At 47.6% G+C, this 16,719-nt stretch overlaps 1 protein-coding gene across 4 annotated transcripts in view; it reads right to left on the reverse strand.

The window, feature by feature from the left end:
* Nucleotides 1-16,719, reverse strand: part of LOC135909747 (4-pyridoxate dehydrogenase-like) — a 67,965-nt gene that overhangs the window by 23,450 nt on the left and 27,796 nt on the right. For 3 of the 4 annotated variants that reach the window (XM_070523322.1, XM_065441810.2, XM_070523323.1), the window contains exons 3-4: nucleotides 4,362-4,548; nucleotides 692-826 (exon numbers count right to left, since the gene is read on the reverse strand). In XM_070523322.1, the coding sequence (XP_070379423.1) occupies nucleotides 692-826; nucleotides 4,362-4,548 (322 nt within the window). The remainder of the gene's footprint in view (nucleotides 1-691; nucleotides 827-4,361; nucleotides 4,549-16,719) is intronic. The other variant, XM_070523321.1, reaches the window with a different exon arrangement.

The following is a 16,719-nucleotide window of genomic DNA, read 5'->3' on the forward strand; positions in this document are numbered from 1 at the left end:
AGCGACCATTATTACTAGACAAAAACTTAGCAAATTGAACTATTTCAAACAATAAGGATCTTCCAGCTTTCCGTGCAGTCATCTCTCACGAGAAGGACCACCTCAGTGACGTCATAGTCTATAAATCACAGGTTTCTGCGTTCGCACCTAGAAGGGAGAAGTATGTCAATTTCTATAAACGCCTTCATACTGGCCCGCGAACGAGGGCTAGAACCTCGCAAATTTCTGACATCTCACGATCCACAACGCCACGATGGCACAATGGCTTATCCTGCCCAGTAGTTAGCATGCATTCATGGTATGCGCTGCGCATGTCTCGAGTTTATTGCGCGACAGTTGCAGTTGTAAATGCCGCCAAGGTGCCAAATAGTCAGTCGCTATTTTGCTTCTGGCTCTGTACTTTCCTCTATTTTCTTCACCTATTACGTTGCGTCCTTGCAGGCCCTCCTTCACGCATTGGTTTTCGCAGATGTGACCAGCGGAATTCGGCATTCAGACTGCAGCAAATCGTCGCTTTTCTTCACATTTAGACGCCCGCTGAAGCCAACGCCGAACGTGTGGTCCAACCCTAATACTTCAATACCTTTTTTTTCAGAAATGCAGGTAATGGCATTCGACAATGTTTAATTGTGGAGAGACATTAAATTCTTATTTTCTGCAACCGGGCCCAGTCCACGTAAAATGAACTCACCTGCCTGAGATCTTCCGTTGTAGTCGATGACAGGGTAGCCATTTTCCTCGCAAGCTTCCAGGAATGCTTTGCTCAGACGTGTTTGCGTGTTCGCATACGTCACGGGTATTTCGCCAGTAGTGCCACGATAGAACTCTGTTCATAACAAAAGGCGATTTCTTTTAAATATGAGGAGACTCCTATATATTCCAGCAAGACGAACGACTTATGGTATCTCTCTAAACCGAACATTCTAGACAGTAGTTGATGTTTTAATGAAACAGCATGTCTGCGTTAGCCTGGAGTAAGGAGTGCTCTCAGATTTCTGCTCATTTGTGTTATTAGAGTAATGCCTTTTTACTGCGATAACCTTAGGGACCCGTGTCGCCAAAAATTTGATGTCGGCTTCGGACATCGTTCCGGCGAAAATATTTACGAACCGCCCATATCCAGGCCCTCCATGTGACTCAAGGAATTTACTAAACTAATTGAATTTATCAAGCTAAAGTACGTGAAAGAACCGTAAACTATGACTTACAGGCGAGCTACAGATATGGAAGCTCTCAGATTGTAATTTTACTATAAGAGAAAACACGGTTATGTTACGCGAAAGCTCAAAGAAACCCCTTTTTCAGCGTTTCTGCAAGTGACAGCTGTGGCATGCGCTTCCGCGCGCGTGCGGGTGTTTTGGGGCCACAGAGCGGTGTGCCCGGTTCCTTGCTATACCTGCTGCTGGCGCTCGCCTTCGTCGCAACGTCGCCCACGCAAGAGGCCGCGTTTCTACCAGAAAACCCGCCGTCGTGCGTAGCGTTCGCGGCCAGCGTTTCCCGGTAAACATTACGGTTCCATACGCTCCAGTTGCCGGGAAGCGTGTGAAGCAGCCAGGGATCTTTGAATGCTATCCCGTTCCACTCTTAAAGGCGAAGCTTGAGCGTCCTCCAATTTGCATTGGTATTATATATCTAATTACTGTTACGTTTCTTTGCTTAATTGTGCCACGTTTGTACTAGTATAAGGTCATCCAAGGGATTCCTGAACTCAGTGCAGGTTGAGTCCCTTGTTCGCTCTTGTGGCATTGCTACTCTTAGCTACCCTGCTGTGAAAGCTCATACTGGGAGGCCCGAACTATACTGGTGGCGTATGGCAGTAATGGCTGCGCATTGCATTTTCATGGAGCTTGGCCAGAAACAATGCGCACGACCATAATGAATTCAATGCGTGCGCCCACTGGCATGAGTAGACGCGCGCACAAAAGTGAAGCGCAAATACGTTCGCGCTCTACGGTGTAAGCTACCATTACTCGGAGTTACCAGAAAATTGAGTCAAAATTATCTGGGGATCATTACTTCAGTCTAGCGATAGTGTTTCGATATAAATTTGCTTTGCTGCGCAACGACGTATGGTGTAAGCGCTTATATGACGGCGACTGGAAGACCGCGACGTAGATTACGATGTTCGCACAACGCCGTTAGAATTGCGACTACGGAATCCTGACGATGCAGAGAAAGACGATAGTGACGATTAAAAAGTGGCGTACAATTTTATGTTTATTTTTTTACTTTCCTCGTTTGTTCATGCCTCTGTTCCTATGCTGCTTGGGTTTTGAAGCTGTCTATGCTAACGCTACCGGCGCTTATTGGGCGGTCTCTGTGTGTGCAGTTTGCACTCGCTATGAAAACACTACGTACATGCTTACAAGTCGCTTAGAGTCGAGACACCCGATCCCCGACAACGGGAGATGGAAGGAGGCATCAAAAACTGTTGTCTTAAAACCGGTTCCAGCGAGAGTAAATCGCTCCAGGACAACCGCCAAAGTTTCTGGAACACGGCACAGCGTGCAGCCACTCCTGGATGTCTGATACACAGTGCTTTCTTCGCATATGTGAAGGCTTCGCCGTAGGTGTATGTCTTCGGCAACTTGGGACTTCTCTCCCATAGCTCATATGTACATAGTGGACGCATTCTGACTTTGTTCAGCGCTTCCAAACTGAATGAGGTCAACTAAGACTGATGTCTCTGAACCACCTTTGCTGCTACAGTGTTATCTGGTAAGCAGTACACACATTGCTTATTGAATGGTGATGTCTGTCCTCCTGACTCCGGGTGTGTTTACTCAGGTAGAGGTGTTGGCGAGGATATAATATGGAGGCAAGAAATATAATAAAAGAAAGGTAGAACCGAGAATAAGTATATATATATAGTCATATCATGAGAAGCCAACAAACACTGACACCAAGGACAACATAGGGGAAATTACTTGTGTTTATTAAATGACATAAAGAAACGATAAACTTGCCGCAGGTGGGAACCGAACCCACAACCTGCGCATTTCGCGTGCGATGCTCTACCAATTGAGCTACCGCGGCGCTGTTTCCCCATCCACTTTCTTGGGTATTTATGTGTCCTAGTAGAGCCCTGGGAGTGTTAGCCAGCGCCATCACTCACAAACCTTGGCGGCGGACGTGGAACGTCCTTGTTGCCGCAGGCGTCACGAGAACGTGATCTTTTTTTGGGTGAAGGCAACTGGTCAATAAGCCCACACATGCTACCTGAAGGCATCAATGTTGCCGGATTCGAGACCCTCGTTATACAATAAACGAGAAGAGAGGGGGTTAACCGAGGGTCCCGATTTTTATTAGTTGTGGGTTCGGTTCCCACCTGCGGCAAGTTGTTTTTTCATCCACTTTAATTTCCATTAGTTTATCCTTTCTTTATTTCATTTATTAAACACAAGTAATTTGCCCTATGCTGTCCTTGTGTCAGTGCTTCTTGGCTTCTCATGATATGACTAATAAAAATTGGGACCCTCGGTTAACCACTCTCTTCCCGTTTATATATATATATATATATATATATATATATATATATATATATATATATATATATATATATATATATATATATATATATATATATATATATATATATATATATATGTCACGCGTAGAAACAAGTAATGTCGAGGTGTATATGTGCCGAAAGACCTCGCACGGATAAGCAGCAGCGTCTGCGTGAATGCCGGATCCGGGTGCCGCCTTCGTTTAGTTTAGTGCACTGGCACTTCCATGTTGTAGGATGAGCATTTCTTTCAAATGTGCAGCATCTGTCTTGAAAACTTATATTGATCATATTGAACTTTCACCTTAAATAATGTGCGAAGAAGCATTCCGCAATACTTCGTAAATCTCAATAAGACTTGCGCGAGAACCTGTAATCATGATGTCTCTCGAGCCATGTCCATGCCTAAGCGTCAATAGTAATCAGTTTAAGAGTAATCAATTAAGATACACACTTATCTCAAAAAGTTGACTACCTGTAAAAAACTGCGGCGTTACTGCAAATAGCTCTCGTGAAATATAACCGATGGCTGACGGGGCAGGCACGGTTGTGGAAACTGTAATGGACGCAGTAGCAAAGGTGTCATAAATTTTGAGTAACGGGAATCGCTTACGCTTAACTAGCGCCTCAATCACGCAATGGAGTGCTTGTGCGTTGCGACCCCGTTGTAATTCCGGTGCTGATGCGTGAATAAAACCAATGACTGAGTTCTTAGAAACAGGGGGCAATAGACGTTGAGCCACCTAGGCGATTATTTAGTAAAATGTCGCAATGACGTATTTGCTGAAAGTGCCGTTGCAGAAATTACGGTTACCCAAATGCCAGTACAGCTTCAATGTAGTACGACACTCACGTTCCTGGTCCGGCAGTCTCGCCGTCTCAATGTTCTTGAAGTGCGGCAACACTTCCTCATAAGACCAGCCGTGCGCTCCGAAGTCGTTCCTCCATATGTCGTAGTCACGCCGGTTTCCTCGAACATAGAACATAAAGTTGATGGCGCTCGACCCACCCATAGCCATACCGCGGGCCCACGGGCACCTCTGCAAAGAAATAAGAGCAGAGTTTTGCAGGAAGGCAGGCCGGTACCGCAATAGTATGAAACAGATTCTTCGTACGTTCAGCTCAAAACTAATGATTTCCGAACCTGCCGTTCTGAAGAATGCCCAGAAGAAACCACGATATAAGCATGAAGTGACTGTACATGTCAGTTGACTGAAATTGAACTATCAATGTACACATCAATCAGTCTTTAGTAAAAAACATAACCTTATTGTGCATTTATTTTGAGTGGTTCATTGGCATTCGTTTTAAGTAAACAACATGTCAGCTCAGTAATTACGAGTAAACAGCCTGCCGCTTTTGAGGGCCAAAAGTTCTAAAAGAACGTCTATGTTAGCTCGCCTACTTTCATTTTAGCACGAAGATTGTGTGCACTGGCGGACATGACTTGCGCGCCGAACAACAGTCACAATTAAACAACCAAAATTAATGGAGTTCGCTCATGAGACTATGCCCGAATTTTGTGGGCCGGCGCTGTAAACGAAGATACATTTATTAACGGTTAGAAAAATGGCATATTTTTTGCGCAGAATTTATGTCCGCCGTTGTATATCACTCTGCTGTTGGAAGGTGGACTTTCACGGCCACGTCAGGACTTCAGAACGCAACAAGGTCGCTGCTTGCCATCTTGCTAGCTTCATAGCCTGGTCCAGTGGTGTCCGACGGGGATTTAGCTACGAGGAGTGGTGACAGAACTCTGAGTTTTCAGGTTTATCGCGGTGGATAACGTGGCATCGTGGAAAAAATTCCTTTTCCTTAACAAAAAAGTCGAGGGAACCCTCAGCGCTCACGCGCTTTGCAATGATATGATCAGATAATGATGGGAATGGTGGTCTACGCATCCCATATTTACTTGGTTCGGCAGCTGCGGCAGCCACCCACCACGGAGCTCGACATGGGGATGCTACAAATTCGAGAGAGCAATTAATTGCACACGCCAGCTGTTCATCGGTGCTATAACCCAATACGCCATACTGAAGGTTAACTACGCTGCACCAGGCGCCTGTGTTAGAGAGAAAGTTTGGGAAGAAAGGAGATGAAAGGGCAGAAAACGTAAGCCGACCGGAAACCACAAATTCATGAGAAGGGCAGGAAAAGGCAACTAGCGATTCCCACCATGCGGTAATTGATGGTGTTGCATCTGGGTCGCAAGCCCCAACGGTAGCGGTGGCCTGGCGACCTGGGGCACAGCTGGAAACATCCGAAGGTCCTGGCAAAGGATGAGTCGATTGCTAACAGAACAACTTGTTTATTATAGCATCGCAAAAGAGCGGCTGGTCAGGCCGACCGAAGTGGTGAGACGGGAGAAGCACGTTGCTTGACGGAAGAATTCCAAGCCTCTCCCTTGGCGTCCGGGGGCAGCTGCTTTTATACTCTCGGAGGCGAGGACAAGAAGGAACTGCTCGCATGAGGCGCAAGTGACGGTGGTGCACGGACACGTTGAGACGAGAAGTGACGCATCCACCGCGCCGGTGCCGGTCAGACCTCCTCGCTTCATAGTTGGGGAGCTCCTCTCCCCGGCTGCCATGCTTTGACAAGCGTGGGCACCAACATGCACACACTCACACACACATACACGAAGACACGTGGCATTGAAACATGCCTGGACGCGCTTGGCAGGAAGCGTTGCGGCAGCACTGAACTGGCCAAAATTTCCGCCGCTGTGAACGAAGCCGCGGCGTCCGTTGCATCCGCGCCGGCTATACCGCACGTCGGAGGCGATACGTAACACACCGCCTCACCGGGAGAAGGAGATCCCGATGGTCAGGGGACTGCATCCGCTGTCCGGAGGGATGTCGCTCGATGATGCTCCTAACCAAAGTCGGTCGTCCCTCGGCATTTCTTGAGCGCAGCGCACAGGGAAGGCCTCGTTCTCACGTTCAGGTTCATACAGGACACTGCAAAGTGACTTCGGGAGAGTGGCCATTTTTTTCTCTCATTCCCAGCAAGCGTTAGAACTACGCCGAAACTCAACCGCTCAGTCAGCAAGCACGACACAACCCTCACTAAGCCATGCCAGGCTCTTTCCGCTTTTATACTACTGCCTAGTTATTTACAGTAATCTAGCAGCACTCAGAACGCGTCCACAAATTGGAAAATTGCACTAGAAAGCACGTCATGACTTTGACACACTAAACAAAAGCAATGTGCTAAAAATCCTGCCTCAGGAAGCAAAACATCAGTAACAAACAACTTTGAGGCTCATTCCTACGTTAGGGGCCTCGACTTAAGCTATCGGCGTTACCGTTGAGACTCCCCTTTTTGTAACGCACCTCAAAGGAATATTGTTGCAAAGCGAGGCTCCAGTGCAGTAGGCGGCCATTTTTGGAAGAGATGGTCTGCAGCCATTGGAGAGGGCAGTGATCCATCTCAATGATAAACCTCGAACCGGCTAGGTAGCGTGACAATTACTGAACGGCCGACACGAGACACGCACACTCTTTCTCGGTGGCGCTGTACGCCTGCTCACGACTGGTCAGCTTACGACTAGCATGCAGGACGGGGTGTTCAACTTCTCCATTTTCCCGTTGGCACAGTACAACACTCATGCCTCGCTCACTAGTATCGCACTGAACAACTAACCATTTTGTGTAGTCTGGTGTTCGTAGCACAGGCTGGCTTGTTAGGGTGCTCTTTAGGGCGCTAAAAGCTATTTCCCTTGTCTCGTGCCAGACGACTGTTTGGGACTCTGTTTTTCTTAGAGCATCCGTCAGGGGAGCCGCGATATCAGAGTACCTGGGGATGTACCTCTGATAGTAGCCGGCGCCACCTAAGAACGACCGAATATCGGTCTTCGTGCGCGGTTGCGGGACGTCTCGCTCAGCGGCTACCTGTATTTCAGAGGGGCGGCGACTACCCTGTCCAATCACGTGACCGAGGTAGACAACCTTGGCCTGTGCTAACTGGCACTTGGGAGCCTTGACTGTCAAGCCCGCTTCGCGTAGGCGGGTTAGCACTGCCCGCAAGTGTGCCATATGCTCAGACAAGGATGCGGAGAATATCGCTACGTCGTCTAACTACGGTAAAGCAAATTCTTCCTGTCCCCGCGACACTTTGTCCATGAGGCTTGAAAAGCAGTATGGCGCGTTCTTCAAGCCAAAACTCAAAACTTTAGGACGCAATGTTCCGATTGGTGAAATGAACGCCGCATACCTACTAGCCTCTTCGGTACGTGGAACCTGCCAATAACCCCTGACAAGATCTAGGGTGGAAATAAACTGAGCGCAACTAACTTTCTCGAGGCGCTCCTCGATGTTAGGCATCGGATAAATTTGATCCTTAGTGATGGAATTAGGCCTGCGGTAGTCGATGCAAGGACGAGGTTCCTTGTCCGGTACCTCAACTAAAATCAAAGGGGAGGTATAATCACTCTAACGCGCCTCAATAACACCGAGCTGTAGCATTTTCTTTACCTCAGCCTCCATAATATCGCGCTGGCGGGGTGACACCCGGTACGCCTTGGATCGTACTGGCTCTGGGGAGGTAAGTTCTATTTCATGAGTAAGGACAGAAGTCCTACTAGGCCTCTCAGAGAACTGACCTTGAAACTTTTGTAAGACACCGATCAAGTCACTAATGACTTGATCGTTGTCTTCCCTGTTCGTCACTGAGCCTAGTCCCGGAAGCTTGACCGGAAGCTCTTCGGGAACGTTTACCAGCATACACAACACTGCTTCCCGTTGTCTATAGGGTTTGAGCAGATTACAGTGGTAAACTTGCTGTGCTTTCCGTTTTCGTGGCAGACTCACCACGTAGTTAACGTCCGACAGTTTTTGAACAACCAGTGCTGGGCCCTCCCACTGCACGTCGAGTTTGTTTTTTAGCGATGTGCGCAATATCATTACCTCATCGCCCACCTAAATACGACGGGCCCTGGCTGTCCGATCATAATAAACCTTGGTCATCTGCTTGGCCTTTGCCATTGCTTCACCTGACAACTTCTGTGCCCTTCTTAAGCGTTCGAGGAGCCTAAGCACGTACTCCACCACGACTGAGTCGTCGCCCTGCCTTCCCACGAGTCTCGAAGCATGCGAAGCGGAGACCGCAGCGAGCGACCGTACACCAGCTCAGCTGGCGAAAACCCCGTAGCCGCATGCGGCGCGGTCCTTAATGCAAACATCACCCCAGGCAGACACAGCTCCCACTCAGTTTGTTGTTCAAAACACAATGCTCTCAACACGCGCTGCATGACGGAGTGGAGCTTATCAACGGAATTCGACTGCGGGTGGTACACTGAGCTGTGTAACAGCTTTACCCCACACCTTTCGAGAAAGGCCGTCGTCAAAGCGCTAGTAAACACTGTGCCCTCATCTGACTGGATTTCCGCAGGAAAACCAACTCGCGCAAATATGGAGAGTAGTGCATTGACTATCGCAATTGAGCTGAGTTCATTAAACGGCACTGCTTCAGGGAACTTTGTCGCTGGGCAGATCACAGTCAAAATGTGTCTGCACCCAGTTGTTACCGGCACAGGTCCCACTGTATCAATAACGAGCCGTCTAAAAGGCTCCGTAATGATAGGTACCAACTTCAATGGCGCCCTCGATTTGTCCCCTGGTTTGCTCACCCGCTGACAGGTGTCACATGTCCTCACAAAGCGTTCTGCGTCACGAAAACACCCTGGCCAAAAGTACTCTTGCAAGAGACGGTCCTTTGTCTTCCTAACTCCTAGGTGTCCGAACCACGAACCTCCATGCGACAAGCGCAACAGATCCTGACAGTAGCACTGAGGCACGATCAGCTGATCGAACTCCACTCCCCTGCCGTCTAGATACTTCCGGTAGAGGACCCCACCTCTTTCCACAAAACGAGCATTTTCCTTGCGATACCTTCCTTGACATTGCAGCGCATGTTTTCTAGGCTGGCATCCTTTTTTTTGCTCGGCTATCAAAGCCGACCGGCTGACTTTTAGCAACCTATTAAGTCCATCTGACGTAGGCGCGATGAGCCAATCTGCAGATAGCTCTTCTAACTTTCCCGTTTCGGGCATTTCCTCTCCAGTATCTGGTGCTTTCAACGCTACAGGCTCAATTTTATTCAGTTGGGACGTGCTCTGAATATCAGCTTGCTGATCCTCCGACCCTTTCTCATTGTTGGACAACGTCGGTCCCGCAACTACCGCTTTGCAGCGAGCTCCCGAACTCTCAATCTGGTTATGGCCTGAACGCTAGCCTCACCAAACAAAAGCCCCTTCTTGCGCAGGAGGTGATCGGACCTGTTCGAAAATAGGTACGGGTACTGGGGGGGGGGGGAGGCATAGATGACACTGCGGCCTCCGTCTCAAGTGCTCCGAAAGGTCGTTCAATAAGTACTTTTGCTACGGGCAGACACACACTATGAGCTTCCACGGCTTGCTTGATCCATACGCACTCGCTCGTGAACATATCGGGTTCCACGTAAGAGGGGTGAACTACATCCATTGTAGCTGCGGTATCACGAAGCACTCGGCACTCTTTCCCGTTCACGAGAAGGTCTCGCATGTAAGGCTCGAGAAGCTTCATGTTCTCGTCAGTGCTGCATAATGACAAAAACACAACTTTTGTTTGTGTTTCTGGACACTGCGCCGAAACGTGACCCGGCTTCTGGTACGTATAACAGACGTGCGCTTGCCTCGTCTCGAACCGCTTTCTGCGTTCGGCTTCGGCTGCCGCCGTCTCCTTACGTTCGGTCAGACTGCTTTCACTCGCATCCACACTACGTGTGTCCCCCCTTGCTCTCATGGGTGTGAACTTCGGCCTCTCAAACTTGGAGCCAAATTCACCCTTTTGACCGTCCTTAGCTCTGCGAGCCCGACGCGTCACGAACTCCTCGGCTAGCTCGGCGGCTTTAGCCACCGTACTAACGTCTGGCCTATCCAAGACCCAGTACCGCACGTTCTCAGGTAATCGACTATAGAACTGTTCCAGCCCGAAACACTGCAGAACTTTCTCGTGGTCACCAAACGCTTTCTTTTCTTTGAGCCACTCCTGCATGTTTGACATAAGCCTGTAGGCAAACTCTGTATATGACTCACTACTGCTTTCTCATTTTCCCGAAACTTCCGACGGAACGCCTCCGCTGACAGCCTGTACTTCTTTAGGAGACTCGATTTCACTTGGTCGAAATCCTCTGCCTCCTCTCTCTTCAAGCGAGCGACTACGTCGGCCGCCTTGCCGGGTAACAAAGTGAGCAAGCGCTGTGGCCACGTTTCGCGAGAGAACCCCTGCTTCTCACACGTTCGCTCAAAGTTAACCAGGAACAAACCAATGTCCTCTCCAAGCTTAAACTACCGCGTCAGGTCAGTCATTTTGAACGATACTCGTTTTCCTGCACCGTGTGCCTGACTTCCATTACGAGCGCGTTCCATCTGTACCTCGAGACGCCTCATTTCCAAAGCGTGTTGACGGTCGCGCTCCTCTTTCTCTTTCTCCTCTTTACGTTCGCGCTCCCTCTCCTCAATGGTCTCAAGGCATTCCGACAGCTCGTCATCCTCAGCTTCTAACTCAAGAATAGCCCTTAGCAGTTCTGGTTTTCTGAGTTTCTCTGAGATATCCAGAGCCAACTCTTTTGCAAGCTCCAGCAATTTCAGTTTGCGCAACGACATCCAATCCATGGCTGCTCTGAATGCTGCTTTCTCTACTGACAACTATTGCCTTGCCGTAAACTAACCCGGCAGCCACGACAACGACAATTACCAGCTCTGTTTCTGACACTAACAAAAGCCTGGCAAAACTCAGAAGAAGAAAGTCCCGCACTTACCAAACCTCGCAGCCAAGAATTCAGCGCAGTCGTTCCGCTGCAGGCAACCAGTCATCACACAGGGCTCGTCGCACTGCTCCCGGATGGTCGTTGTGCTGCTCAGCATACAGTCGACCGCATATCTTCGCTGCTGGCCTCCATTGTCGCGATCTCACCGCTGGCAACCAGTTGTTGCATCTGCCTGGGTCGCAAGCCCCAAGGGTAGCGTTGGCCTGGCGGCCTGGGGCACAGCTGGAAGCATCCGAAGGTCCCGGCAAATGATGAGTCGATTGCTAACAGAACAACTTGTTTATTATAGCATCGCAAAAGAGCGGCCGGTCAGGTCGACCGAAGTGGAGAGATGGGAGAGCACGTTGCTCGACGAAAGAATTCGAAGCCTCTCCCTTGGCGTCTGGGGGCAGCTGCTTTTATACTCTCTGAGGCGAGGGCAAGAAGGAACACTTCGATAGAGGCGCACGTGACGGCGGCGCATGGACACGTTGTGACAAGAAGTGTCGCATCCGCCGGGCCGGCGCCGGTCAGACCTCCTCGCTTCACAGTTGGGGAGCTCCTCTCCCCGGCTGCCGCGCTTTGACAAGCGTGGGCATCAACATGCACACACACTCACACACACACACACACACACACGAAGACAAGTGGCATTGAAACATGCCTGGACGCGCTTGGCAGGAAGCGTTGCGGCAGCGCTGAACTGGGCAAAATGTCCGCCGCTGTGAACGAAGCCCCGGCGTCCCTTGCATCCGCGCCGGCTATACCGCATGTCGGAGGCGAAACGTAACAATGGGGTGCCGTCCACGTGAAACCGAGGCCGAAGGGATGTGTTGTCTCTGTCGAGGAGCCATAAAGGTCCAAGAAGCCGGCTAAAACCCCAGGATCCCTTTTCTCCAGATGTGGGCAAGCACGGCTATGTACGGGAAGGTCCAACCCTCATCTGCCCGGTTCCGTGGTTTCGCAACACAACAAGCACCTGCTTACGCTGACGCCCCGGTGGGGTCGATACAATGCCTACAGAGCAGAGGTTTTATATGTCTGAACTACTATCTCATTTATTTATTTATTTATTTCAATACCCTAAAGGCCCAATGCGGGCATTACATAGGGGGGGATTCATCATAGAAAACTTATAAATACACAACACAGGTTATAAATGGCTGAACACAGAAATAAACGAGTTAAGAAGCTAGGTACAAGTTATTAAGAAAAAAAATGGCTAGGAACAGGAACTGGAAAAATTGCACATGTAGCAAATTCAAAAAAAGAAAAAGAAAAAAAAGCACCTTCAGAAGTTCCAAAACATGGCATTTAACATTTCACGCAACGATACGGCCAGCACGCACAAAAAAAGAAAGGAAAAAACAACCACGCACATCATTTTACGTTCGAATTTTCTAAGCATGGCCAAAGAGCTGTCTGAAATTATGATGTTTCAGTGATAGCCGCAATGCTAGAAGGAAGCGAATTCCACTCTTCGATAGCCAGGACCAAAGGTGAGTATTTGAATCGTTCTGTTCGAGCGAAAATGGGTTTAATCTTCTTCATATGATCTACACGAGCCGATGTGTGCGGCGCCGGGAGAAGATGTGAACTTGCAAATGGTGTGTTATTGTGGTAGAGAGTGTGGATAGATGGATGAAAAACTTTATTATGGTCCTTTAGGGCGGGCCCTAGCGCGCAGCGGGCCGAAAAAGGATAATCGGCTGAATTTTCTGCGCATGACCAGAGGCGGAAGATGGAGCGATATTTTCAGTGATGTTACACTTTCATACCGAGGGTAACGGGAAAGGATGAATCGTGCAGCCTTGTTTTGTATAGATTCTAACATGTTAATAAGATAGGTATAATGAGGGTTCCAAATCACTGAGGCGTATTCTATCACAGGCCTGATTAGCATGTTGAATGCGTGAAGTTTTGTATCCTGGTTGGCTTGGTGTAGTCGGTGTTTAAGAAGACCAAGTTTTTTTAAGGCTTTGGTAGTAATCAGTTCTATATGAGTGCTCCAGGATAAATTAGAGGTAAGATTTACGCAGAGGTATTTTACCGACGCTGCAGTTTCTATGATAGTATTATTAACAGTGTAGGCATTAGGACTTGTGTTAGCAGCGGAAGTAAACTTGACATGTTTAGTATTGTCTGCATTAGCAACCATTTGCCACCTGGCGCACCAATGAGTTAGTTCATCAACGTCAGTCTGGAGGGCAATGATGTCGCAAGGGCTTGATATTGCCCTGTAAATTACGCAGTCGTCTGCAAATAGCCGTATTGTTGATGTTATGTTCGACGTGATGTCATTAATATATATTAAGAAAAGCAGTGGACCCAACACCGAACCCTGCGGTACTCCTGAAGCAACGCCTCTACGTCTTGATAAGAAGCTTCCTAGCTTAACTGGCTGAATGCGGTTTGTTAGAAATGCGTTGATCCACTGCGTAGTACGTTGGTCCAGCTGCAGGTTGCGTATCTTTATCATCAAGCGGTTATGAGGCACGCGGTCAAAGGCTTTAGAGAAATCAATAAAGATGGAGTCAATGTACAGGGAAGAGTCGATTGCTTGATGAAGGTCCGTTATTAACTCAAATAACTGCGTCTGACACGATAAATGTTTGCGGAGGCCATGTTGGTTGTTATGAAGCAAGTTGTTCTGGTTAAGATTAGTCATAATGTTAGTGTATAATATGTGTTCGAGTACCTTGCAACATATCGATGTTAGTGAAATTGGCCTGTAATTATTAGGAACGGATCTGTCACCAGATTTAAATACCGGCATTACATAAGCGGATCTCCAATCTTCTGGCACACATGTCGTATCGACATGTGTGCCAGGTAATCTTTAATAGTTTCGCGTTGATACCATCGGGTCCTGGGCTTGTGTGGTGAGGTAGGCGTTCAATTGCACGAGCCACGCCAAGCGCAGATATGTGAATGGGTGAAAACGGAATCTGTATATCGGCCTCAGGAAGCAACAGTGGATTGTAAATGGGCAATTCGTTCGTAAAAACTTGTGAGAAGTGGCTATTGAATTGTTCTGCACACTGTTCGATAGGCAGAGTGCTGCCGTGGGCGTCGAAAAGAACAGGAACCGTACTAGCGGTTTTAGGATTAACAGTGTTCCACAATTTCTTAGGGTTGGTTTTCATCAAACCAGGAAGTGTAAAATTAAAATATTGGTTCCTGGCTTCAGAAATTAGTTTTTCAGCTAATTACGCTGATTCATGAGGACGGCATAGTGGGGGGACTCTGCATTAACTTTGCCCACCTGGAGTTCTTTAACCTGTTGTTCATGCGCAGTGCTCGAGCGTTTTCGGATTCCGCCCCAATTGAAATGCGGCTGCAGTGGCCGGGATTGAACTCATGACGTCGACATCAGCGGCACACCACCATATAAATTGAGCTAGCACAGCAAATTCGAAACAACGCTTGGTGCGGACTACAGAAAAGAAGGATGTACCAGATCGTCCCCTGAAATATGGCAATATTCGTATTCGTCAGTCATGTAAGGACGCACCTTGTGACAGGCAACTCGAGCTTGCCAGCAAACAAGATATGTTCGCTTAATAAGAATCGTGAATTCTATGATTATAGGGAAGTTCGAATACTCAGTCTCTTAGCGTCAAGACACGAACCCAAGAAATTTCTCACAAAAATATTGGTTATTTGACATAGTCGATTCCCTCGGTGTGTAAACTCCGCTTAAATGTGGAGATCCCTTCGAATTACAATACCTTCCTTTCCATATCGCCACCATAATGCTGGTCTCTTGGTATCTCAGTTCTTTATCTTATCCGCACTGGGTCATTTGCAAACTAGAACACTGCAGGGGCCGGTTTTTTAGTCCTGGGTGGCCTGAGCATGAAAGTACCATGCGTTGGCCCGCCCGAGCCTGGCTCGGGTCCAAATGATTCCGGCCGTTTTGTAAACAGGTGTGCTGCATTATAGTAGAGCGAAGGCATAGGTGAACACTTCCGTAGACACCACCAGCTATTTCATCTCACTTTCGATCTCATACAATAATTGGGATCGGCAGAAATCGAACTCGAGCCGATAAATTTGACGCTAATATATATCTATATACGCTGGACTTTTGGTTTTTAGGAATAGCTTTCTACATGTCCACTTCAAGATTTTTCATGAAACAGTATTCGCGATTGACTGAAGGAAAGATGTTTCCAAGTTCGGAGTTGTGGGAACCTAAATACATGCGTAACTTGCACGAATCCAAGGTTCCATTTCTTTCATGAACGAATGACTGTAAACCTTCAGAAAGATCTGGAGGTGTGGCGCAGGTTACTGGGCCGCATGAAATCTGAGAATGAAGGCTATCTCAAAGAAAATGAACAGTTGTGGAAAGAACAGAGCGAGTTTAAAAGAGAAACTGTGGACAATACTCCAGGAGTATGAACACTGAATTAAAGGGGCCTCTACCAATCCAAAATGAGGTCCTAAGGAAAACAGTATTTGACATTGCTGACTCCTTGGGCATTGCAGTGAATGCTCGTAATATTGATGTACACCGAGTACCACCAAAAGCTGGGACAAGAGAAAACCCAGTCTCGTAGCGAAGTTTCTTACGCAAACTGCCGGAGAAAAGCTGCTAAGAAAGGAATGTTAGGTACAAAGCAGCTAGGTTTCAGTTACTATGATCCCGTGTACCGAAATCTTTTTGTCTTAAAAATAAAATCCTTCTTAGCACTACAGGACAAGCCAGGCGAGAGAAGAACTGGAAATTTGTCTGGGTGTGGGAGAGTAAAATCCTAATGAGAAAAAAAAATCTCCTGTCTTGCATGTCACCTACAGTGCGGACGTGGAGCAAGTTGTTTAGACATATAGAGTCACTGAGTTGTCACTTTTTGCCGCCAGCGCGTTGCTGCTCTTTTTTAAATACAACAGTAGAAAATATCAATAAATTTCGCTCCTGATATGTACCAGATGACCGATATGCTGAGCAAATCAGCCATGTGCATTGTAACTTGCGTTTTTGTGTATTTTGTTTACAAACTACTTACCGTTTGCGATGTTCTTATGCTGCTTACATACAACGTTTCGTGTATGTCAAAGGGGCAGTTGCCTTTTCACTTTTACGTGCCTACTATGATGTTTCATTGTTTTGTACTCTGTGCGGCGAGTTTCTGGTTGTGTCAAGAAATTAATCCGCACACAGTTTGCTCTGTGTGCGCATATGTATTTCATTATCATATTTTCGTGAGTAAAAATGATAAATAACTTTCACTTAAAGGGACTTGTTAGGAATACACTCGCATCCTGGTCCTATCTTATGTAACAATGAACACACCATATACATGTCCGATTGCGTTAAATTTACTAGTAGCAAATCAGAGCGAGAAAGTTACCACTTCTACACAGGAAGCCGACTTGATCGCTTTCAGTCGAGCATATATTTTCAAATTTTCACTTATTAT

Source organism: Dermacentor albipictus, chromosome 8, assembly GCF_038994185.2.
Source record: "Dermacentor albipictus isolate Rhodes 1998 colony chromosome 8, USDA_Dalb.pri_finalv2, whole genome shotgun sequence".
NCBI lineage: Eukaryota > Metazoa > Arthropoda > Arachnida > Ixodida > Ixodidae > Dermacentor > Dermacentor albipictus.